Raw genomic sequence first — 24,014 nt, 5'->3', positions numbered from 1 at the left:
ACAGAGTGAATAAACCCACCAAGTAAGTAGTTCATTTAGGAACAAGAAAGCAACCCTTTGTAAGTCAGCCTAGCTGTGAATGTGTTACACATATAATTAGAAAATCTTGCCTTTTGTATGTGTATATGTGCCTGCACACACATGTGTGCGCATATGTAGTACTGAGGTTTGAACTGACCCTTGCACTTGCTAGGCAGTTACTCTGAGACACTGCCTTGTACCCTTCCCCCCTTTTTATTCCAAGTAGAGTTTTGGGCTTTCTTGCCAAGGCTAGAATGAACTACAACCCTACTTCTGTCTTCAGAGTAGCCAGGGTGACATGCATGTCACCTGCCTAGCCTTTTCATTGAAATGGGGGTCTTCTTATCTTTTTATCAAGCCTGCTTCAAACCATCATTTTGATTTTTGCCTCTTGAGAAGCTGAGGTTATAGGTGTGAGCCATTGCATCTGGCTAGAAAGACTGAAAGCTGGAAAAAATGTGATGTGGTGATGTTCGTAGGAAATATGACTCTCAGGAAGGATGTACTTCTAAGAAACATAGCTTTAATTTTAACATGTCATGAAGCAAATAGGATAGAGGAAGAACAGACTGCAATTTTGTTTTTTTCTTGCTCTTTATATAGTTGTCTTTCAGTGTCTGGAGGATTTGTTCCAAGACTGCTGTGGACACTAATATCTAGGACTGTTTAAGTACTTTATATAAAGTGGTTTTGTATTTTAATATAACCTCACTACTGTGTCTTTTAATTCCTAGGTTGCTTATCATACAGTGTAACGCTATGTCCCTAGTATTGTGTTGTTAGTGTTGCTTTGTTCAGGGGATAATGAAGAACAGTTTCCTTCATGTTTGGTGTACATACAGTTCTTTTGGTCTATGGTTAGTGGAACCCAAACAGGAACCAACTAATTTATTTCTTTTCTATTTTCTTCTCACATAGAGGTTGGAATATAGGGTGTCTGCTGATGGATGGGGATAAAGAAGATTCTGAGGAAGTAGGTTGAGATCAAACTTTAAATCTCAGATCTTCTATTAAGATATTTGGAATTTAGTTTTTAGTCAGGGGCCAATTTTCATCAGATAAGTGTCATGGTCAGATTTGACTGGTTCTTTTTTTTTAGGGGGGGGGGGGTCTGGTCATGGGGCCTGAACTCAGGGCCAGGGCGCTGTCCCTCAGCTCTTCAGCTCAAGGGTAGCGCTCTACCACTTGAGCCACAGCGCCACTTCCAGCTTTTTTTTTCTTTTTGCTTATGTGGTGCTGGGGAATCGAACCAGGGCCTCAGGCATGCAAGGCAAGCACTCTACCTCTGAGCCACCTTCCCAGCCCCAGATTTGACTGTTTCTAAGGTAAAGAAAGGATTGCAAAAAGGGAAAGATGGATTCATAAGACCACCTAGTGAGAAGTTACTGACATAACCCAATCTAGAGGGGAGAATCTGAATAAAGATTGTGTTGGTTCGGACATTATCATTTATGCCTATCCCAAGCACTGCAGTGGCTGAGAGATGGGTGATCAAGTTCAAGGCCAACCATCATGGTTCTGTCTCTGAAAACAAAAAATAGTGTTAGGATGGAGGGAGGGGTATTGGTGATAAACAGAAAAACAAAACAAAACCCAGAAAACTTGAGAAGTCAGTGTGGAGGTCCAGAATGACTTGATTTGAGACTAGCATGTTGTGCAGAAAAGAAATGGGGAATTATAAATAAGTGAACTTCACAGTTTCCCCAAATTGGTTCAGATACGTGACAGCTTTGCCCCAAATCAGGAGTAGGAAAATTGGAGCATGTTTGAAAGGTGGAGACTTGGCAGCAGTGCCTGCTGCAGACCCTTATGAGAAGCGACAAGGATGACAGTGAAGCTCAGGACTTCGGTAGTTAGGGAAACAGCATGTCTCAGGAGCAGAGGGTGCCTTGGTGACAAAACCCCTGGTGGCCAGAGCTGCTGCTCTGTGTCTTTAAGGACATTAGCCTGTTGGCCAAGTCTGAAAAGGTAAATTATACATTTCAGAGAATTTTTTTCCATGAACAAATTGAAAAGTGTCTAGCTTTAGAGAATTAATTTTCAGAGAGAGAGGCAACTCCTAGTTCAGAACACACGATCTTTCCCTAAGACCAAATAAATACAACCACATTTTGCACATACCAGTGTGCAGCAGGATGCATTGGGTTTAGACACTAAGGCTACAAAATAACCTACATTTATTTAAGGACCATATTAAAAAGTTAATAAGTTAATAATACGTTTCTTCTCCCATTCTGATCCTGTACTTATTCAAAGGGATTTTTGTTTTTGTTGCAGGTAGTGAGGTTCGAACTCAGGGCCTAATGTTCTTATTTAGCTTGATTCTCACAAGGCTGGTGCTCGAGCCACATCTTCATTTGTTTTAATAGCATATTTGATTGTATCAAGAGTCCAAGATATTATGAATGAAGTCATTAGTGTTATTCTTTAGTCTTGGATGTTGTCATTATTCCTTTTGCTTCTTTTTTTTTTTTTAAAGCCAACTAAATCCTGTCAGATTCTGTAGGATTTCATTTCACCTGAAGGCGGGATACACGTACCTGCGGTGCTCTTTAGATCTGTGACCCTCTGCAGGGTATGTGGGCTGCTCTTGGGAAAGCACGGGCTATATGCTACTTGTACTCTTGGATTACATACTTGTAGCTGAAAAAAAAATATCATGTTGAGGTTTTGTTTTCTTACAATTAAGCCACAAAAGTAATTTTGTAGTGAGGGAAAATGCTAGCTAGTTTTAATAGGAAAGTAATTTCCGTAGTGATTGTGAGACAACAAATTTCAACAAAAGTCCAGAAGGAAGACTCTTAGTGTTTATTTTTTTTTGATTTTTGTGAGGTGAACTCTTTAAATGTCAAACAGAATTAAGTTAGGAGGCTCTGTTTCTCATACATTTCTTTTAAATGCCACCTTGTAATTTCTTCATAGCTAAGTGTTTAGTGTTGGGAATGCTTTTCAAATACTTGGATTCCTTGGTATCTTACAAGCTCTTTGTTGTGTTGATATATAACCCAGACTTTCTGCTTCTTAGACTGCAGAGTTCTTGCTCCTGAAAGAAAGAAAGAAGTCTAGGAATGGGAGGACTTCCACACATACAGGTAGTTAGGAAGCCCTTTTCAGGACATAGTTTTCAGGTGGAGTTGGGGTGTGGAGGGTCCTGCAAAAGGGTGAGAAGATCCGTCCTTAATTGCCCCTGTTGCAGGGCAACAGTATTTTACTTCACATAAAAGCTGCTCTAATGGAATGTGTGGAATCCAAACTTTGTAAATAATTCAGCTTAATGTTTGTTTACTGAAAATGCTTAAATAGATTAGATTTGAGACAAAAGCTGCAGACTCCCAAGCTTGAAATGAGAATGAGCAGGATTGTACACATTACGGTTCATGGGAAGAGGAAGAGTGTGAAGCCAGTTTCTCATTGTATTCACTTCTCTACCTAGGCAGTTTAGTTTTGATGGGGAGTGTAGTTTCTCCTGAACAGCGGTTGTAATTAGTGGGAGTTGATGTTTGGCAATATGGCATTATCAGCATTTTGACATGGAAACTTGGTGTAAGTGAAGGATAGAGCCACTTATTATGGAATGTCATAGAAATCTTTAGTTAATGATACTTGAAATTAAAATTAATGGTGTATGTATGAAAACATACTCACATTTGTAATACTGAAGTTTTAAAAAGCAAATAATTGTCCCATATAAGTGGATCTTGGGTCCCTGGGTTGCACTTACAGTTCATTTTTTAAAGTCAAAAGAATACAGTTTCTTGCTAAAATCAGAACTTCATGTAGTAGGCAGTTAAGGATATTTGGGGGGAATGTGTGTTATACATGCTGGGTATATTCTCATATTGTGCAACTGAGGCCACAGATTCTAGAACTAGACTGCCACGTTGAGAATCCCTCTTAAGTATGGAAAGACACAAAGTGCTTAGAAAGGTGCACTGTATATACATTCACAGGCAAATATTTTAGTATGCATATTTTTTCCTAAAAAATACTTCTCAAGGGAGAATTCTACAGCTGGAAGCCAATATTAAAGGAAACTTCAAAGACTTCTTATGTAAATTGTTAGATACCTGAAAAGATATTTAAAATAGTTTAATATAATTATGTTTCAGTTTGAAAACTTTTCACTTATTTGAATGTATTTGAATCTAGTAAAGCACAATTTTTACAAAATAATTCAACTAGATTTTGAAGAACTAGAAATTGGTCCGTTTTTACCTTGTTCTTCATTTTAGGTTGTGCTGAAATAGCTATATTACTGACAGGATTTTCAGTATCAAGAAGTAAGTATGGGTTTTAAGAGGAGGCTGCCATAACTTGACTTGTGTTATCTTTATGAGTTGTATACAGAACATTATTAGATCACAGATTCCCAAATTGGGGGTTCTGGAGATAGAAGGCATCTGTGGGCTTCAGCTAGTAAAAGTATTTAATTGAGGGCCTGGGAGATGGCTTATTAGTGTTTCTTTTGTTGTAGATAGGTCTTTCAGAAGAAGTGAAACTCTAATTTTAAGGGTCAGGACATCACTTACCCAGTTCCCATGTATAGTAGTCAATAGAATCTGGATTCAGATGTAGGGTGAATGACTACAAAACTAAAGAGCCTGATTTAGGAAACTGTTTATACATTTACCTGTTGGAATTAACTTCTAGTCATTTAACGAAATCAAATTTTACTGAAAATCAAATGCTCAGCAATAGACATATGCCTGGCATGCTATGAGGCTCTGGGTTCAAACTCTAGTATTGTAAAAAAAAAAAAAAAAAGTGTCTTGAATAGTTAAAAAAATAAAAACCAACCCCCTTCTCCACTAAAAAACAAGGGCTACATTTCACACAGGAACTCTGCCAGAACATTTATTTTAATATAGAGATTTCTTTTATATTCTTTATTTCACAGGAAGCATTTTCAAATAGGCTTTACTCAGTTATAGGTACATTACTAACTAAAGTTGTAAATAACTTAATTAAAAAAATTAACAACACAAGTAGGTTAATTTAGCACTCTTAATTTAGATGAAACTAGATTAGAATGAAAAGTGAACTTTCTTATTTGAGAAGGCAGTGAAATCAGTTATTGCTGATTGCTAAATAAAGATGTGACTTTTTAAGGTTTGACTTTATTTTCTCCCTTCAACATATGAAATGAAATGAAGCTCTTAATGATTTGGTGTTAGATTAATGAATAATTCCAAACGTTCTCGCTCAGTGTTCTTTTCAATACTTTCCAGTGTATGCTTGTTGATGTAGAAGCTGATTAATGTGAAAAGTTGTCTCCTTGGTCAAAATTGACACAGACTGCTACTGTATAATCTTGATTAAACATTTGAATAAAGCCAGGGCAATGGGGATACTAGTCTATTTTGTTTTCTTGAATCATTTGGTTTTTATTAAGCTCTTAGTTTTTGTATTTAATTAGTTTTACTTTTCCATGTAAGCATGAAAAGTTATCTTGCAGGTTGCTTTAGGTCATTTAATCTATGTTACTTTGTAGTCACTCAGTAGGTTGATCAGTTTTGATTGATTGTATTTTATACTTAGATGTTAACATAGTTGCTGTAGTTTGGATTTGAAATGTGTTCCAGGAACCTATATGTAAGGATGAGGTTTTATTAGAGATGGAGACTGTGTGCATAGTATTTGCACAGCTACAGGCGTCATCATCAGGAGAGCTCAGGAAAAAGAGAGATCATGAGAGAGAGATGGAGAGGGAAAGGAAAAGGAGAAGTAGGGGGAGGGAGGGAAGGAAGGAGGAAAAGGGTGAGAGAGAGAGGGATAAGGAGAGGTCCTTGAATAAGGAGAGGTCCTTGAAAGGTGCCCTTCCTCTTTCTGTTGCCTCTTGGCTGCCATGAGGTGAACAGTTCCTCCATCACATGGTCTCATCATGATGTTCTCACTAGCCATGGGCAGGAGAGCAGTGGAACCAACTGATCCTAGGCTGATCCTAGGGGTAGGAAGATCTTTACCAAATACCTATATATAACTGTTTTGTTTATTTTGTCGGTTATGGGGCTTGAACTCTGGGCCTAAGCATTGTCCCTCAGCTCTTCAGCTCAAGGCTAGCGCTGTACCACTTGTGCCATAGCACCACTTCCGGTTTTCTGAGTGGTTTATTGGAGATAAGAGTCTCATGGATTTGCATGCCCAGGCTGGCTTTGAAACAGTGATCCTCAGATCTCAGCCTCCTGAGTAGCTAGGATTATAGGAATAAGCCACCGGTGCCTGGCATATAACTGTTTTTATGCTTAGTTTTAAAAAGGTTTTATTTCTCAGTACTCGACCTCCTGAACTTTATGACTTACATTGTAGAAATCCGCAGAATAATAACATTCAAATGAAGAACTCACTTGGTTTTTATTGCTGTTGTAAAAAGAATATATCAAATTGCTGCTACTTCTGTGTTACAAATAAAGTAAAAACTCTTCATTCTTAGCATGACTTACTATTTAAACCTATTCAGGAATTACTCCAAGAAAGCTTCTCCAGTGAAAGGCATATTTGGAATGTGCTTCAGGCTTTCCCTTGTTAAAATTTCTGATACATCTTTCCCTTGTAGGCACTCCAAGTAATGTACTCAATGGTAGATCAGGTTTATGGACAAGATATAGTAAATTGAAATTGGTATACATAATCAGTAAATGTAATGTGTGATCTTTTTTTTTTCAATTTATGACTTCCATGGAAATTATCTTAAAATGTTCATTGTATATTTTAGTTCTTATTCTGTGCATTTAGGTTATTTCAGATGATTAGGCTATTGATATGCTGTTTTCTTATTGATTATCTTAGCATTGATTTACTTTTTTTTCTTTCATTGAATAAGTTAGAAAGTAAAGCAGAAACAATCTAGCTTTTTTAGAAAAAGCCAAAAATAGTTTCTTGGGAATTGTTTTGGAGGACGTTATAAGAAGTTTGGGAAATTTAAGATTATAGCGATGATAGGTATATTCCCCTCCCCCCCTTCGTTTTTGCTTTTTTCTTTTACATTAATTTTTTCATGTACTTTGAAAGCCACATTTTACTAATAAACATATTTCCTGCCTCATTCTGCCTACTACATAGCTTCTACCCTAAGGGAACCACTCCTTGTCCTTTATGTAATCGAGTAGGCATTTATACTTCTCTATTTACAACTAATGTGTATACAGTTGTAGCTTTGGAATGATCAATTCTGTTATTTACTGACTTCCTGTTATAGGCAAAGATTTAGTTCTCTTATAATCTGTGTTTTCTTCTCTGTGCTCTCAACATAGTTAATCGTTACTTGACATTTAATATTATATCTGTGCACGTATTGTCTACTACTAATATTACATGTGTTTTTCATTTGTTTTTCCTAGTTTATAATTGTTTGATTTTTAGCATTTACTTAACCTCAGTTTATTTAACTTTTCACAATGAAACTTCATTGCTACAGTTTTTATGAGACATTCTTTCTTAGAAGACTTCTCATTTGTCTGGGTCAATTGCTTTCTTGAGTTTAGTTTTTATTCTGGGATTTAAATTTCTTGCGATCTTCAGAATTTCTCTTGGACTGACTTCTCGTTGGTGATTCTTGCAACTTTTGTCTTTTCTCCATTTACTCCTAAATTTTGGCAAAGCATCCATAAGTAGGAATGGAAGTGCAGTGGCAGATAGCATGGTGGTGAAAACACTAGCATGTCTTTCCTTGTAGTCACACTGCTGTAGATTTTTTTTTTTTTTTTGTCAGTCGTGGGGCTTGAACTCTGGGCCTGGGTACTGTCCCTGAGCACTTCGGCTCAAGGTGAACACTCTACTACTTGAGACACAGTGCCACTTCCGGTTTTCTTGTGGTTAATTGGAGATCAGAGTCTCACAGACTTTCCTGCCAGGCTGGCTTTGAACTGCAGTCCTTAGATCACAGACTCTTGAGTAGCTAGGATTAAAGGCCACCAGCACCCAGCTTAGAATGTCTTTTATGCTTGATGTGAAGCTTTCTTTCTGGAGTGGTCTTTCACTTTGATCTTCAAGATATTTTTCCTGTGGTAGACCACCTGTTTTGCTGTTGTATGTCTTTTTTTGTCTTAGGATTGTTTTGTGGAGGTATAAGCATGTCCAAAAATGCCTCATTCTCTTTTTACACTTGACTACTCAGTATAAAATTAATTTCTTTCTGTCTATGCTCACTCTTGGGTAGAATTCTTTATTAATTATCTATTGAATTTACTGATCTTCATTTTATCTGCCTTATTTCCTTATTTTCTTCTCTTCTTTTTTGTCATTTGCTTTTGTCTTTTTACTCTCATTGGTTTTTTCTACCATCGTGTTTTAAATTTCATACTCTGTTATGTTCTTCCTCTTCCTCCTCCACCTCTTTCTCTTCCTCCTCCTCCTCTTCCTCCTCCTCCTCCTCCTCTTCCTTTTTCCTTTTTTTTTTTTTTTTGCTAGTGCTGGGACTTGAACTCAGGGCCTGGGCTTTGTTAATGAGCTTCTCATTAACTCTCAATAACTGCTCAAGACTAGTGTTCTACCACTTGAGCTACAGTGCTACTTCCAGCTTTTTCTGTTTATGTGGTACTGAGTAATCAAACCCAAGGTTTCATCCATGCTAAGCAAACACTCAACCACTAAGCCACATTCCCAGTCCTTTTGTTATCTACTTAATGTTTCATATAACTTTTATGCAGAACATTTTCCTGTGGATACTAGTGACTTTTTCCTGTAAAAATGTTCTCTTTGAGTGTGCCTTGCTGCTAGGTTTGAATGTATGAATGTTACAGTTTTCTGGTGGGAATTTTTTATTTTTATTTTTTATTCATAGTTTGCCTTGGGGAAGAATGTCTGCCCTCCAGTGTTGTGGAAGCCCCATGTCAGAAGAGAGTTGGGGTTTTCCTTCCGGTTCTGTGCCTGTGTGGTTGACTGTGTAGACCACGGACATTAAACCTCAGGTCTATGGCACAACTGTGGAAATGGACTCTCGAGGTCGATTGATTTCTCCAAGAGCAACCTCCACTCACTTCTCTTTATTTTAGTCCCTCCACTCTGACCCTTACTTGCAGAAATACCCAAGACTACCAGCTCCTATTTCTTGAACACGATGCAGTGTAAATAAGTTGACTATCAACTTTACAGTTGCAGTGTTAGGAGTTAGCTTCCTTTAATACTTATCTAGTTTCTTCACCTAACAGGGCATCATGGTGTCATTCCTGTAATTCTGTAATTACTCAGAAAGTGGATATTTGGAGGATTGTAAATTGAGGCCATCCCAGGGCACACAAACAAACAAAAAGTTAAGGAGGTTCTGTGTGGAAAAGAAATAAATGAAGTATGATGGGGCAGGTTGTAATAACTGGTACACAGGAGGTGGATGTAGGAGGCTAGAGGTACGAGGTTTGAACCTAGGCAAAAGCACAGGCTCTATCTGAAAAATAGCTCAGCAAGCATGAGGCCTTAAGTTCAAACCCCAGTACCCTCTACTTCCAATATAAGGAGTTTCTTCAGTTACATCTATTTCATTGTTGAGGTGCTGTGGAGAACACATCCCACTGTGCCTGGTGCATGCTGGCAAGTATGCTACCTTTGACCTATACCCTAAGCCCTTGACCTTCTAAAATTGTGTTTCTGTTGTATCCCTGCTCCTGTCCTTATAGCTTATATCTTTTAAACAAGTCACTGTGCTGTAGTTTTATTGAATACTGCACTGGAGCAGAAACATTGATGTTCAAACTACCCCCTGGCCATGGGCAATCTGCCTATTTTCTTACTGCATGTTTCTTGAGCAGCCATCTTTGTGCCTTTTAAATAGTACTTTTCTTAGCTGCCCTGCTGACAGTTGCTATATAGAATATCTGTTTTAAAAATGTTGACCCAGACTTGTTCACAGTAAATCCTTTGTTTTTTTCTGCAAATCATTGCATCAGAGCACAACAGTAATGATGGCTTCAGGAGCGGCTGTACTTAAGGCATACAGAACCCAGTCTTAATGACAGATTTACAAAATTTAATGTACTTTCAAAAGTCTTTTCCTCTTAGCTATACCATATACTTGGCTTTATAAAAGTGAGCCAGAAATGTTGCTAAGAAGTATTTATCTGTCTATAAACTGGTGGCTCACAAATTTTCTATGTGCATCAGAATCACTGGATAGCTTGGGTAAGTGGATTTCTGGGCCTTATCTCCCAGAGTTTCCTATTCAGAAGTAATAGCATGGGACCATTACTACTGAATGGTGATGCCAATTATAATGTTAATTTTAATGTTGGCATGAGCGGGTCAGCTTTTAAAGATGATGCCTTCGTGTTCCTCTCTCCCTCTCTATCTTCTTTTTCTGTTTTCAGTGTTTTAAGGTGTGTGTTGTCCTGTGTTCTTTCTTGCCTCTCTTCCCTTTATTGGTTTATCTGTTGCCTCTGGCTTTTCTGGTGCTTACCAATAAGAGTATCTCAGGCTAATAGAGGGGACTGACTGTCAAGGGAAGTCCTTCTGTGGACTTACTGCATAAAAGTCACGAATGTGGCCATTGGCCTGTCGTTGGTTGGAAACTTTGACAGTATGGTAGGTGTAGTTGTTTCAGTTTGGAGACTTAACATTGAGATGTTGATATGTAGTAAACACAATATCAAGTTAGGACAAGTAGTTTTGCTAGTTAGTTATTTGGATAGCTGTACATTTTTTTAGAGTTTAATTGAGGGCTTTGAACTGCTAATTATATAGAAAAGGTATTCTAATTGGGGGTGTTAATTAGGAGGGGGGAAAGTAGCTTTTCTGTTAATGAAGGTGAAGAAATTGACAAAGCTTGAATTGAATATCAGAGAAAATGGCCTCTTATCCAGTGAAGTAGCTTAATCCAGTAGAAATAGAATTTCAGTTTCCAGAAAACAGGTTTCATATTGTAGAAATAAGGGCTGGAGAGGTTTAACAAATCATGATTAGAGTGCTGCTTTCTCATTTTATTCCCCTTAGTACAAGATGAAAAGCATTAGAGCTATTATGTCAGCCCAGGGACATGTGCCTCATGCATGTAATACCAGCTGTTCAGAAGGCTGAGATCTAAAGATTGCAGTTCAAAGCTAGCCTGGGCAGGAAAGTCCATGAGACATCTATAATTCACCACCACAAAGCCTCAAGTGTAACTGGCTCAAGCAGTAGAGCACTAGCCTTGAGCAAAAAGGTAAAAGAACAGCAACCTAGACCCTGAGTTAAGCCCTAGGACCCACACAAACAAAACAGAATAAAATAAAAAATCCATTGTGATTGGTTCTAAAATGTTTTAGCACAGATGTTTTTTTTCTTTATGTTGGTCAAATTATACAACTGTGGATATTAAGTTCTGAAATTTTCACCCAGACTCACTTGCTGTCCAGTCTTCAGGGTTTAAGTACAAAGTATTTTTTGATTCCAGGAATATAGGAATGATCCAATAAACTTCCTATTTGTCAAAATGCTCCCCCCCTTAATAGAATGAGTGTTTCAAAAGAGAAAAAAAGAGAAGCTTTAGCAGAGTTAAATAAACAGTCTAGCACATGTTTCCAACATGGTTTTTTAAATTTGCTTTTTTACATTCAAGTTCGGTAATCTTTAAGTGGAATAAATAGACATATATAGATTGTTAACTCTGTAAGACAAGGACTTCTTTTTTGTCACAGTCTTCTGAACACTGAGAAGTATACTTGATCATAGTTCTTAGAGTTCTGTATGCATTGGTATTGTATTACTTAATTAATACCACAAGGTGGTACTGTTGTCCCATGGAATGCAAGCATGTTTCTTAGGCTCATGTATTACATAAATCCTGTTAGGACAGTGCAACGAATTGACTGCCTGTTATGCTTATTGCCTGTTTCAGTTATTTATAAATTTAGCATGTGATTAGTCTTTGATTACATGATTGGATCAGGTAGAGGGATCATAGCTTAAATGAAGAACATTTGGTTCAAATTTTTATAAAATGCTAAATGAGATACCATCTATAAAACTGTAGCAGAATACTGAGGTTCATTTCTCTTTCTTGCCTTTAATTTATTTTGGTTTAAAGGCATTTGTTAAATTTCTATTTGTATTGAAATAATTTCCCCAATTTTTTCTAATAAATTATCATTCAAGGTTACATTGTTTTATTGTATGTTTATTGTCAAAATTATAAAAATTGATGCCAGACCAAGATTGCATGTTTTTACCTTGCTCCAGAATTTTTTTATTTTGCTTTCATCGTTTATAGGGTATTAATCATTTCATTATAAATAGTACTTTATTATATATTGGCCTATTCATTATTTTGTGTAAATAAAATCAACTTATAAGTTATTTTGGTTCCACCTGTATTGTAAACCTAAGCATTGAGAAGTTTGTTTTGTACCTTGGACTTCTAAATCTTCTTATGGTTTAATTGATTTCTGAGTATTTTGATTCTAATTTTTCTCAGAGTGAAGCGAAGTCAGAAGAGGGCCCCGGTTGGACGATCCTCCGCGATGACTTCATGATGGGAGCATCTATGAAAGACTGGGACAAGGAGAGTGATGGCCCAGAGTGACGGCAGACCAGGATCTATCTGCAAGTGACTCCGACACATAGCATAGGAAACAAATGCTTCATCCTCTGACAGGGAGTTATATAGACGTCATTTGTTTAAAAGTTATCTTTTCAGCCTTTGTAAAGTTTTAAGTATTTTTTCCTCAGAATTTGTACAAAGTAACATTTCTGTTTGACAAGAGATATGTATTTGCTAGAATCATTTTATGTTTACACATGTTGATTATATCTGTTGGCGTGTTGCTAAAATTACAATACCAGCACCTAATTACAGTGGACTCTCAAGTTCATATTCCTCTACCTGTCAGTATCTGTACTATAAAGAAATAATTGGTGTCCTGTTTGTTTGTTTTGATAAACTATTGAGAAGATTGATGTAGTAAAATTAAAAATTATAATATTTCTCATTTGGGGATATTGCCTTTAATTTTCATGAAAATGGCATTTAAGAAACATGAACTCTACTTTTATGTCTCTTCCTTTTATATGCCAAATAATAAGTAGTTAGGTGGTATTTGCATCAGTTACTGAGTTAGAAATTTTCATATTTAACTTATCCAGTGAATTAGGATGCATATTTAACATGCTTTAGTTAGTGGCTCTCTATTTTCCCTCCTCTAATTATTCAATTAGCTTAAGTTTTCTGTAATAGACTGCCAGCCATCGAAGTGATGGAATCATTAAACAAGTAATCTGTATCAGATACTGCATCAGATTTGAGAGTTGCTTCCATATTTTGTCCAAAAGGTTATGAAATTGGATGACCTTTGGTGTGTAGTTGTTAAACAAGAAGAAAAGAGAAAGAAAGCAAGACTTTAATACCCGTTCAAAATTTCTGTGAAACTTGGCCCAAGCTCTAAAGTTTATAAGGGAATTACTTAATAAATATGATCTGTTTCTTTTTGAAAATGATCCATCTCTTTCCCCATCTTTCCATAGTAAAAATAATTCCTTCCTACCACCCAGTTGTCCTCACTTGCATCTGTTAAATATTGAAGGATAATCCTCCCTCCAAACAATGCACTGGAACTGAGATGTTTATATTGTCAAACTCTTACGAGTTTTGCAAGTGTTGTATGAATAAAGTTAACTGAGCCCCTGCCTTGGTACATTTTATCATAAAGGAAAGTTGTATGCCCAGGGTATCAAGTGGTTAAAATAATAAAGCTCAAAATGCCTTTTTATGTTTGTCCCATTTTGTTATTTTAATATAAATAAATATGACTATTCCTCAGCAATTATACAGAAATGGCAAATATCCTGAAATAAATAACAAAGCAGATAAATATTTCAACATAATGTGACATAAATTTTGAAAAAAAAAAAACATGAGACACCCAAAAACTTTTGTCTCCCCAGAACAAAAAATTGTATTTTATCAAATTGTTGATGGGTCATACTAACAATTTCCAAATCTTTTTCTTGAATGTCATGCTCTGGTGATTAAAGCAGATAAATAATTTCTTCTTGACTGAAAAGTTTTCTTGAAGCTTGTACTTTTATAGAATTTTATTTAGGAAAGTTAGGCAAGATTTTCAGCTTGAACAGAAGAGAATATTCACAGATTTTCTTCTTTCAGAAGTGATTTTATTTCATAATAACTAAGAAAAAGGAAGTACCACGTGTTAGAAAGCTGTGACATGGTTTTGTGTTACAAATGAAAGTTTGCCTGCTATGTTTCTGCGTGTTGCTATGAAATACTTCTGTTTAGAAACTAGTATTTATAGCTAGGAATCTAATGGAGAGCATGATGTTAGGCCAAATGAACCCCAAGATAAGGACTCAAATGGTTTTTCTATCTTGCTATTGTTTCTAACGTATTTATAAGATGATTTCTTTGTTGCTTTGTATGTCCCTCCAAGGTATAACCCCTGTTTTCACTGTATTTGATGATGTTGGTATAATTTGTGGAGGGGAAGGGAAAAAACAAATTGTTTAAATAGGGATACAGATGGGCCCATTGCAACAATGAAATGTACAAGATGTTAGGTCGAAAAACAAACTTTACAACTTGGGGGAGGGGCACAGTGGTAATGGCAGGGTAGGGATGGGAAGAGGAAAGAAAGGAGGAGGCAACAATGCTTGGTAAGAAAAGTACTCATTACCTTTCTCATTTAATTGTAACCCCTCTGTACAGTATTTTCACAATTAAAATAACATTTAAAAAAGAAAGCTAAGTATCGCCCTCATTTTTTTTTTTTGAGGCAGATTTCATTCTGTATAGCCTCAAATTTACTATCCACTTAACTTCTGCTTCCTAAGAGCTGGGATTAAGGTGTCCATTACCCCCACCCAACTGTTAAGTGTATATCTTTAGGGGAATTTTCTACATAGTCTAGCTCTGTTACCTCTCTTTTATATACACCATTTAAATTCTTCTCACATCTGATAATGAATTCTGAATCTATTCTGTATTTACTACATTGTGTTTGAATTGTCTAAGGAGAAAAAGAAAACTGAAGTCCCATTTCTTTGTCTCCTTCATTTATCTCAGTAAGACACTGCTATTTTAACTTTGTTAGCAAGTTATCTAGTAATGAGTCAGTCACTTTCATCTTTATTTTTATGTTTTGCAGCGCTGACTGGGGTTCAAATTCAGAGCCTCTGCTTCTGAGCCATGCTTCCAGTTGAGGTTTTCACTGCTTACTTTCTCGAGAGAGTCCAACTTTTTGAGCTATGATCCACTCACTTTCAGCCTCCATTCCTTGCTGGGTTAACAAGTGCACACCTCTGTGTAGCTTCTTTCTGTGGAGATGGTGTCTTCCTCCACAGAGGGAGGACTTTTCTGCCCTCGCTGGCTTAGAACAGTGATCCTCCTGACCTTGTCTTACCACATAGAATGACAGATGTACATGACAGCACCCAGCTATTGGTTGAGAAATGATCTTGCAAGCTTTTCTTCCTGGGACTGGCCTTGAACCACATTCCTCTCAAGTACCTGCCAAGTACCTAGGATTATGTGTATGAGAAATAGCATCTAGCTATTTCTCTTTTTTGTTGTTGTTGTTTGGTCATGGGGCTTGAACTCTGGGCCTAGGTGCTGTCCCTTAGAAGTGTGATTAATTAAAGTATAGATAGGGTGACCAATGTGCTAAGGAACTCAAAACCATAAGAAAATACCTAAAATTAGAATCAGAAGCATAAACATCTATACAAGTAGGAGTCAGAAAAATAGTCTATGTCCTTTCTTACATTTGGGGTTTGTTTTGTTTGCTTATGCTGGTCCTAGGGCTTGAACTCAGAGCCTGGGCGCTGCCCCTGAGCTTTTTTGCTCAAGGTTAGTGCTCTACTACTTGAGCCACAATTCTACTTTTGGCTTTTTTGTTGCTTAATTAAGTGGAGCTTAGAGTCTCATCAACTTTCCTGCCTAAGTTGACTTTGAATGGCAATCCTCAGAACTCCCTCTCTTAAGTAGCTAGGATTACAGATGTGAACTACTGTCATTTGGCTATATGTGCATTTAAAAAAATTAATACACTTCTGTTAATATATATGTTTGAGTCATTAGTGAAATGGTAAGGGAATTTAATGTTTTCAGAATCTTTTAATAACTAGAGTATGGTTATGTGTAAAATATTGATACATTTGTTTCACATGAGTTTTTAAAACAGCACTTAATGTACTATGTATTTTTTTAACATTTGTAATTTTTAAAAAATTAGGTAGAATTTTGATGTGCTGCTCAGGCAAACCTCCAAATGCTCAGCTCAAGTAGTTCTCTTTCCTTAGCCTCCTGAGGAGCTGGGGCTACAGGTATGTACCACCACACTAGACAACTTTTGTAATTTCTCAGAGAATATACTTATGGGTAGTTTTTAGTAGAAAACCATTTGTTTGTATCATAGATAGAATCTAACTTTAGCTCCCATATTTCTTACCTCATTAATGGAATTTGAAAGTTAATTCAAACATTTAGATAGCTTTGAGTAAGCATCATTATACTAGAATTACTTGAATATTTTGTTTGTGGCAAAATAAGGAGTGATTTTAGTGCTGTAAAGGCCAAAAAGTTGAGTCTCATTTGTTGATGAAAATGTCTGCAATAAGGTCTTATTCTATTATTTGAGTAGTGTGGCAGTTTAAACAGTGATATAAGCCATTTATCTCCCAGTATTTAAAATTACTTACTAAAAGTTAAGCTTTGGCTGGGCACTAGTGGCTCACATCTGTAATCCTAGCTACTCAGGAAGTTGAGTTCTGAGGATAATGGTTCCAAGCTACCCTGGGCAGAAACATCCATGAGACTCTTCTCTAATTAATCACAAAAATAGCTGGAAGTGGAGCTGTGGCTCAGTGGTAGAGTGCTAGTCTTGAGCAAAAGGAGCTCAAGGACAGTGCCCAGGCCTTGAGTTGAAGTGCCAGGATTGGTTGGTGCGCGTACACACACACACACAAGTCAACCTCTGTAATAAAGCTGTTTTCATGGAATCTAGGTTGTCTGTTTATAAGGTAGCTAGAATAATGAAGTCTCTTGTCTAGAGCTGTGACTATAACAGTATATTAGTGCTCAATGTGTTTGCTTTTATTGGGAAACACTTTTTGGTGAGAAAAGCTGAGCTGACTTACTCTTGTTTCAGATTCATATGTTGGAATCAGTATAATTAGAATTTGTCCCCACTGTCTTCTCTTGGTGGTAGGTTTAGAGGCTGTTAAGCCCTGTAGATAGTATGTGTATGAAGACTGAGGTGAATTGACAGATCAGAATTTTGGAAACAAGAAGAGATCTTTGTGCCTACAAAGCCTTTTTCTTTCCTTCCCATGTCAGTCTGAATTGGGGCCAGTTGGGTAGATGAGTTAGACACTGACTACCCACAGCAGAAGGCTTTGTAAGTTTGTCATTAGGTGAGCTCTTCTGAAATCTGGTTAAGTATACTAATCAAGCCTCTAGCAACAGAGAGAGATATTGGAGATAAATATAAGACATTTAGAGAACTGGATAATATTTCAAAACATTGAGTTCTAATGAATTTATTCAGAATTATGCAGATAGACAATATCTTCTAATCATTCTTAAATAATTGTAGATTCCTATTTCCTAGCTTAGAGAATCATTAATATTTTTCACCTAGTTTATTGAACATACAAGTAGGGAGATAGGATTTGTGGCTTTTTATCTTTATGTGTGGTGGGTCTTTTTGGCCTTAACTTTGAGAATACCAGGTCTACCATTGTTTACCTCCCTAATCCCCTCAATAGCATGAGTGTGTGCTCATTTTAATCAGGCATAATTCCTTATGATTTGTCTCTGACATATCCTCTGTGATGATGGAAGATTTATATTGGCAGTGTTAGTGGCTACTAAGCATTTTAAATGTGGCTTGTTAATACAGAGGAACAGTCTCTTTAATTTTATTTAATTCCAAATTGCAAAGCAACATATGGCTATTGAATCTCTTCCAACAATAAAGAGAATAACACTTTTTTTTAAAAAAAAAGCATGTAGTTAGTCTCATACAGTGATTTTTATTTTGAACTTTTCCCATAAGCTTTTAAAGATTTAATTTATTAGGCAATTACAAATACGAGTGTAATTTCATTGATAGAATTTTTTTTATTTTTTAACTGGTTTTGGAAAAAATAAATTGCTTCATAATTATAGCTTGGGCTGACTGTTGTCCTTAAATGTTAGGCCGCTATTAATTATAAATAGATTTTTGTCTTTAGCATGATCACCTGGAGATTCTAGAATGACTGTGCCATACTTCGAAGCTTATTCTGAAAGAATGGTTTTGTGATATACCACAAAGACCTGTTTGAGCAATGATAGAGCCACAGGTAACAGACACCAGGTGAGTACTGAGCTCCCATGTTTCAGACTTGTATGTGGGGGCCTCTTCAATTGAGAGGCTTCTTGAAAAACAGCTTGTAGTTGCAGGACCCTGAAGTGGTTTAAGAGTTTTATTCTGTTGCAGTACATACCACATATACTGCCAGAGCAAATGTAGGTTGCAGATTTGGAGAAAATAGAAAACAAAGAGCACAATGAGTGTTATTCGCACAGCCCATTTAAAATGATGAGGTGTTAACCACATTTGTATAAATAACAGTTTCTCTAACCCCTGACTCATTATCCTGCATTTTTAATGCAATCGCTTCATAAACATCAAAGTGAGAACACCAAATTTGTATGGGGTCAGGACCAACTGGGGCTCAGAATGGAGAGACAGCTAAGAGCTATGTCCGAGTACGTGGGTGGTCGGGCAGCTGTTGATCACCTTCTGTGCCTGCCGAGCCAGACTTCAGTGTTAGGTAAAAATGAATCTCCCTGATCCATGGATAGGACATAAACAATGGGGTGACATCAGGTCTAAAAACAAGGAACCGGGCCAGACAGCAGTTACCCTGAAATACTGAATAGAAACAAGTGTAACATCAGAGCTGTTTCAGCACAAGAGTAATATTTGTCTTTGTACAGTAATACTGAGTTCTCTTAAATTGGCTATAAATATAAAAGCTCATAGTTCAAAAGGTTCAGCATGATCTTATCCTTCGCTACCAATGGCAGCAATGCTAGGAATAACTAGATCGCATGAGTCATGACAGCCATATCTTACCCCTTAATAAGACTCTCAAATACACTTGTTTAACAAGTGATGTTATATGTGCATTGGATATTTTAAGAGAACCCAGCGTTCCTTATTAGATGACAGACAGCATGGTTTTGGAATCAGAACTGACTCTTACCACCATAAAATATCTTACTTTGTGAAACTAGTGGACGGAGAGTCACAGTCTATGGTTTGTATAAGAATTAGAGTAACATGCATAGTGTAGCTGGGTCTCAAAATGTTCTCTGGTAGGCATTTAGAGGATTAGATACTGGGCCATAGATTTGCCATTTACTTCTGATCAACATAGTTGTAAATGCTTCTCTTTTAGGTAGAATATTCTCTACACAAAAGTACTTTTATGACAGATAGTAGCCCCTTACTGAGGTCTACTGTCCCTACTTCTGGAAGCCCTTTTTATGTAAGATCTTGGTTACAGAAAATGCTCTGTGAGCTACATTATAACATTGTGTTTAGTAGTCAAAAATTCTAAACAGCCTACATGTTCAGTGATCTGAGGACCTTTATGTCAGCTATGAAACTTCTGTTTTTCTGCTGCTTTTTAGGATGGTCTCTGTAGGGACATGCAAACACATGTCACACATGTTCACGGAAATGTCAATATTGTGGGAAATAAAAACAAAAAATTTAAATGCCAGAATGCATTAGATAAAATGTAATTATATAATTTTTGATAGTTTAGAAAGTCAAGTGTCACACTGAGAAGTAATCCTGACTTTTAACGAGATACTAAGAGAGGTTATTAGTAACTGCATTCTAGAACCCATGTTAAATCTTGAGTAGAACTCTTCTGAGGTTCAGCGAGAGATGGGTTGGGTAACTGGATAGAGTCCTACATACTAGACTTCTACTTTGTCTTTTAAATTTTATGTAATAGTATGAACAGTAAACAAAAAGTTTTGACTCTTCTTCCATGTGTCTGTTTTCATGTGCCTCTTGACTAATAAAAGTGTATTTTCAAGTGGCAGTCTCCTTTCTTGATATCATGTAATTCATCCTGATCTGTGGTTTTTGTTTTCTGAAGTTTCAGTTACTCATGGTCAACCGTGGTCTTAAAATATTAAATGGAAATTTTTAGAAGTAAGTCATGCTTTAAAGTTGTCACGTGTTGTTCAGAGTAGTGTCCTTCTAGGGACATGAATCATTCTTTTGTCTACTATATATAGCTACTGCCTTTAGTAGCCATCTTGGCTAGCACATGAGCTGTGTGGCATTGCAGTACATACATTCAAATAACCCTACTTTTATTTAGTATAGGCCTCCAAGTACACAAAGATTAATGCTGACAGTTCATGCCAAAGAGAAGCCATAAGTGCTTCCTTTAAATAAAAAGGTGAAATTTTTGACCTAATAAGGAAAGAGAAAAATAAAACATACTGAGGTTGCTATGATTTCGACTATATTCAGGTTTATTAGTGTGTTCAGGTTTATTTGTAATTGCTAATCCCATACTGTACCTAATTTGCAAATTAAATTTTATTGTAGGTATGCATGTATAAACAAAGGCAAACTAACACAAGGATCCACTTTCAGACATCCTCTATGGAGTGTTAAAACATCCCTTGTGGACTGGTGCACTACTGTATTCAAAGTACTGTTTTCATCCATCTTCCATAATCTCATCACTCACTCAAGTTAAAGAACAGAACAAGTAATAGTAGCAACCAGTTATATATATATCATATCATTTATCATATGCCAGACAGTGAAGGGTTTTATAATGCCTTTAATCCATAGCCTTCTCCATAGCCGAGTAGGTAAGCAGGCAGACAGTAGGTGTTAGAGCTTGCCTGAGGTCACTCACAACTAGTGTGGTCAGGTCTAGGCTGGAGTCACAGAGTTGATACACAGCACTGATTCCTCTCAATTTAGATGGCCAATGTCTTGTAGCAAACAAGCTTCTAAACATTGAACTCTTGCCCTAGAAAAATGAAGAGCATATTCAGTGTTTTGGTCTCAGTTACATCTCACAGTGGAAGGGAGAAGACAGTAGGTAACAGAAGGTGAAGCTTTTCCTGGTAGTGGAAGTTTATAGAGTTCTATCATCTCAGAGTTTTGATTAATGCTATCACTTTATTATGTATTGTGCTACTGGGAATTTATATAGCTCTTGCCTGATAATTTAAATAACATTTTAATTATCTGGGTGCTGTGATAATGGAACTATTGTTGTACTGGACTGGTCTCCAATAGTTCTGTTGATTGGAATTTTATTTTGCTGTGGTTCCTTGTGTTTTGTTACTTATATGAGATAACTCAAAGGTGTGATTAATTGATTGTTTAAAATTAAATGAACTGTGATGAAAATACTCAGTAAAAAGGACATAATTTGGGGTTCTCAAAATATAGTTGTAATTTATACCACTCCTCTCCTCTAGGTGGCATGATTTAGGCTGTCATTGAATAAGCTGTTACCGTTATAACTTTTATTATTTTACCACAAGTGAGTGACTAGTTTCTAAATAATCCTTATTACTATAGCATTGATCAAATTTAATTGTTATGGCTGGTCATTAATGATCCCAATTAATTTAAAATTATAAGATAAAGACCTCTTAAAGAAACAAATACCAAGAACATGTTTTCTGTATTTACCCAGTAGTCCAAATCATTTTTGTGTATTACTGAGTTGTAAGAGTCACAGTGACACAGCCATTTTTTGTTCTGTTCCTTTAGTTTATGGTCACTTGTTACTGTTTCCTTGGAACTATGAAAATGCAGATGTGGGATACGTTAAATCTAAAGAGAAACTAAATATCGTAGAGATTTTTGATCCCCCAAACATTTTAAGTTAGCAGGAAACAATTCTTCCAGTGCGTGCCTTTTCAGGTGCTATGTTTTTGAAGTAGTGGTTTATTAGGAATGATCAGCATGGAAAGTTTTATCGTGTGACCTGTCAGCATGTAATACTTCCTTGTCTTTTGTACTGGCATTAAATTGGGGAGAGGGCAGAACTTCTCACTTTTGAGATTCTGTATTTTTTGTTTGTGTTCCAAAATCTAAAAAGTTAATTTCCCAAACTCTGTACACAGTACATGAAATGCTTCTTCATTCCTAATGATTATTGTATTCTGTATCTGTTCTCTTCTTCCTTTCTGCACAGGAGATTGGCGTTTGTGTCTCCAGAGTCATAACAAACCATTTCTTCCAATGCTTCATTGGAATGCTAAAATTGGAGAAGGATTTTCAAAATGTATTTGTGATAAGATTTTTAGAATATGTAGGCAAAGAAAAAGCTTGGAAAAAAATAAAATCAAATATTATTCAAAACAAAAAGAAATGGAAGTCTGATATATTCTAACAGATGAATGAGTATAAAGTGGCTTCATTTAAATAGTGGACTATCTGGAAGAATCTTGTTTCATCCTCTTGTTTTAATATATTTATGAGTTGCATCCTCTCTACTTCCAGAAGTGCTTGAGTCTATATGATATGCTATATTACATGGTCACCCTAGTTATAAGAACTAAGCCTGTGAATTTTTGAACTTCGTTTTCTAAGACTTGAAATAATTGTCATTGTGGTCAAGAATCTTGTGTTTAATGAATGAAAACCTTCTCTAGAGCTGTGTTTTTAAAAGTACCTACAGATACTTTGCTTCTTAAAGTACTTATTTACAAGTTTTTCCATCTGTCATAAAAAACACAAGTATTTTTTAAATGCAGTTCCTATTGACCTTTGTTTTTTGTTTGGTTTCTTTCTTAATTGCAGACTAATTGTGGCAGCAGAAAGGCCACATTGCTTGAAATAAGAGCTTGTAACTTTGCTGTCATCATCCAAGATGATGACATATAAATAAATTCATATAAAAATTATGCATCTTAAAAATACTTGAATTTCATTGTACTTAATTATGAGAACATAGTAATCTTATCTCTATCACTTGCCTTCTCTTTTCCTTTTTTATATTTTTATTTTTATTTGGCCAAAATACTTTACTTACAAACCCCTCCTCCTTTGCAACCAACCTCATGCTGGTATCTTGCTCTATGTAGTCTCCATACCCCATGGTGGGTAAGTGCAGCTGGAGGAGATTCTGTGAGTGAAGAATCAAACACTGCCCAAATGGGAAGGAAAATGGTTAGCATCAGCATTTTATTAAGTATGCACCCATGTCGTTGTGTCTTTAACAACTGTCCTCATATGCTTGTTTATTTATATCAACCATGAAATGCTATTTTAGTGGGTACATTTTGCCAGTGGCAAGAAACCAGAAACTGCCACTAATTCTGGAAGATCCTGGGGTGACAAAGCCCAGTCCCTTGAGAATATGCCTTCCAAAGGAGGACACCCTCTAGTTAGAGCTCTTAAAGAGTGAGATTTAAAAATACAAGTATGAATGGCCCAAAAGCCACTAGGAAGAATCAGCCAGTGAATCACAATTCCAAAGGGTGCAATAGTATTCCCACTAAAGATTATTATTATGGGGTGGATTTATCTTTACCCCTCCTCCAAGCCTACTGATATATCCTGTGTCTTCTATCCCTTATCACTTGAATTTATCACTTTATTTTTTACCACCTCTTTTCAAGTTCTCTTTTCTGTTTCCTCTGAGTGCTTGGTTCTTTCATATTTCCTTCTCACTTCTTAACCAGTAGATATAAAATGAAAATAGTAATTAGATTACTCTTCATGAGGAAATCACTAACCTCTCCATTTCATTACTCTAATGTAGTTTTCTGTGTTACTTATTTTATAGTTATTGCATACTTGTTCACAGGAATGTATATAATACTTGAAATGTAGGCCAGACACTGGTGGCTCACACTTGTAATCCTAGCTATTCAGGAAGCTGAGATCTGAGCATTGAGGTTCAAGGCCAGCCCAAGCAGGTAAGTCCCTGAGGTTCTTTTTTTTTAAAAAATTTAAAAATTTTATTATTAATAAGCTTTTTATTGTGAAAATACCATACAGAGGGTTACAATTATATGGGCAAGGTAA

At 36.3% G+C, this 24,014-nt stretch overlaps 1 protein-coding gene across 1 annotated transcript in view; it reads left to right on the top strand.

Moving 5' to 3' along the window:
- The window catches only part of Rrp15 (ribosomal RNA processing 15 homolog), a 34,056-nt gene extending 20,368 nt beyond the window's left edge, over positions 1–13,688 (top strand). The window contains exon 5 of the mRNA XM_042682246.1: positions 12,398–13,688. Within this exon, the coding sequence (XP_042538180.1) occupies positions 12,398–12,505 (108 nt within the window). The 3' untranslated portion in view covers positions 12,506–13,688. The remainder of the gene's footprint in view (positions 1–12,397) is intronic.
- Positions 13,689–24,014: the final 10,326 nt, after the last annotated feature.

The sequence above is a fragment of the Dipodomys spectabilis genome, unplaced genomic scaffold (genome assembly GCF_019054845.1).
Source record: "Dipodomys spectabilis isolate Male_0828 unplaced genomic scaffold, ASM1905484v1 ptg000069l, whole genome shotgun sequence".
NCBI lineage: Eukaryota > Metazoa > Chordata > Mammalia > Rodentia > Heteromyidae > Dipodomys > Dipodomys spectabilis.
The sequence above is the reverse complement of the archived record's forward strand: the minus strand, read 5'-3'. Positions and strand labels throughout refer to the sequence as shown.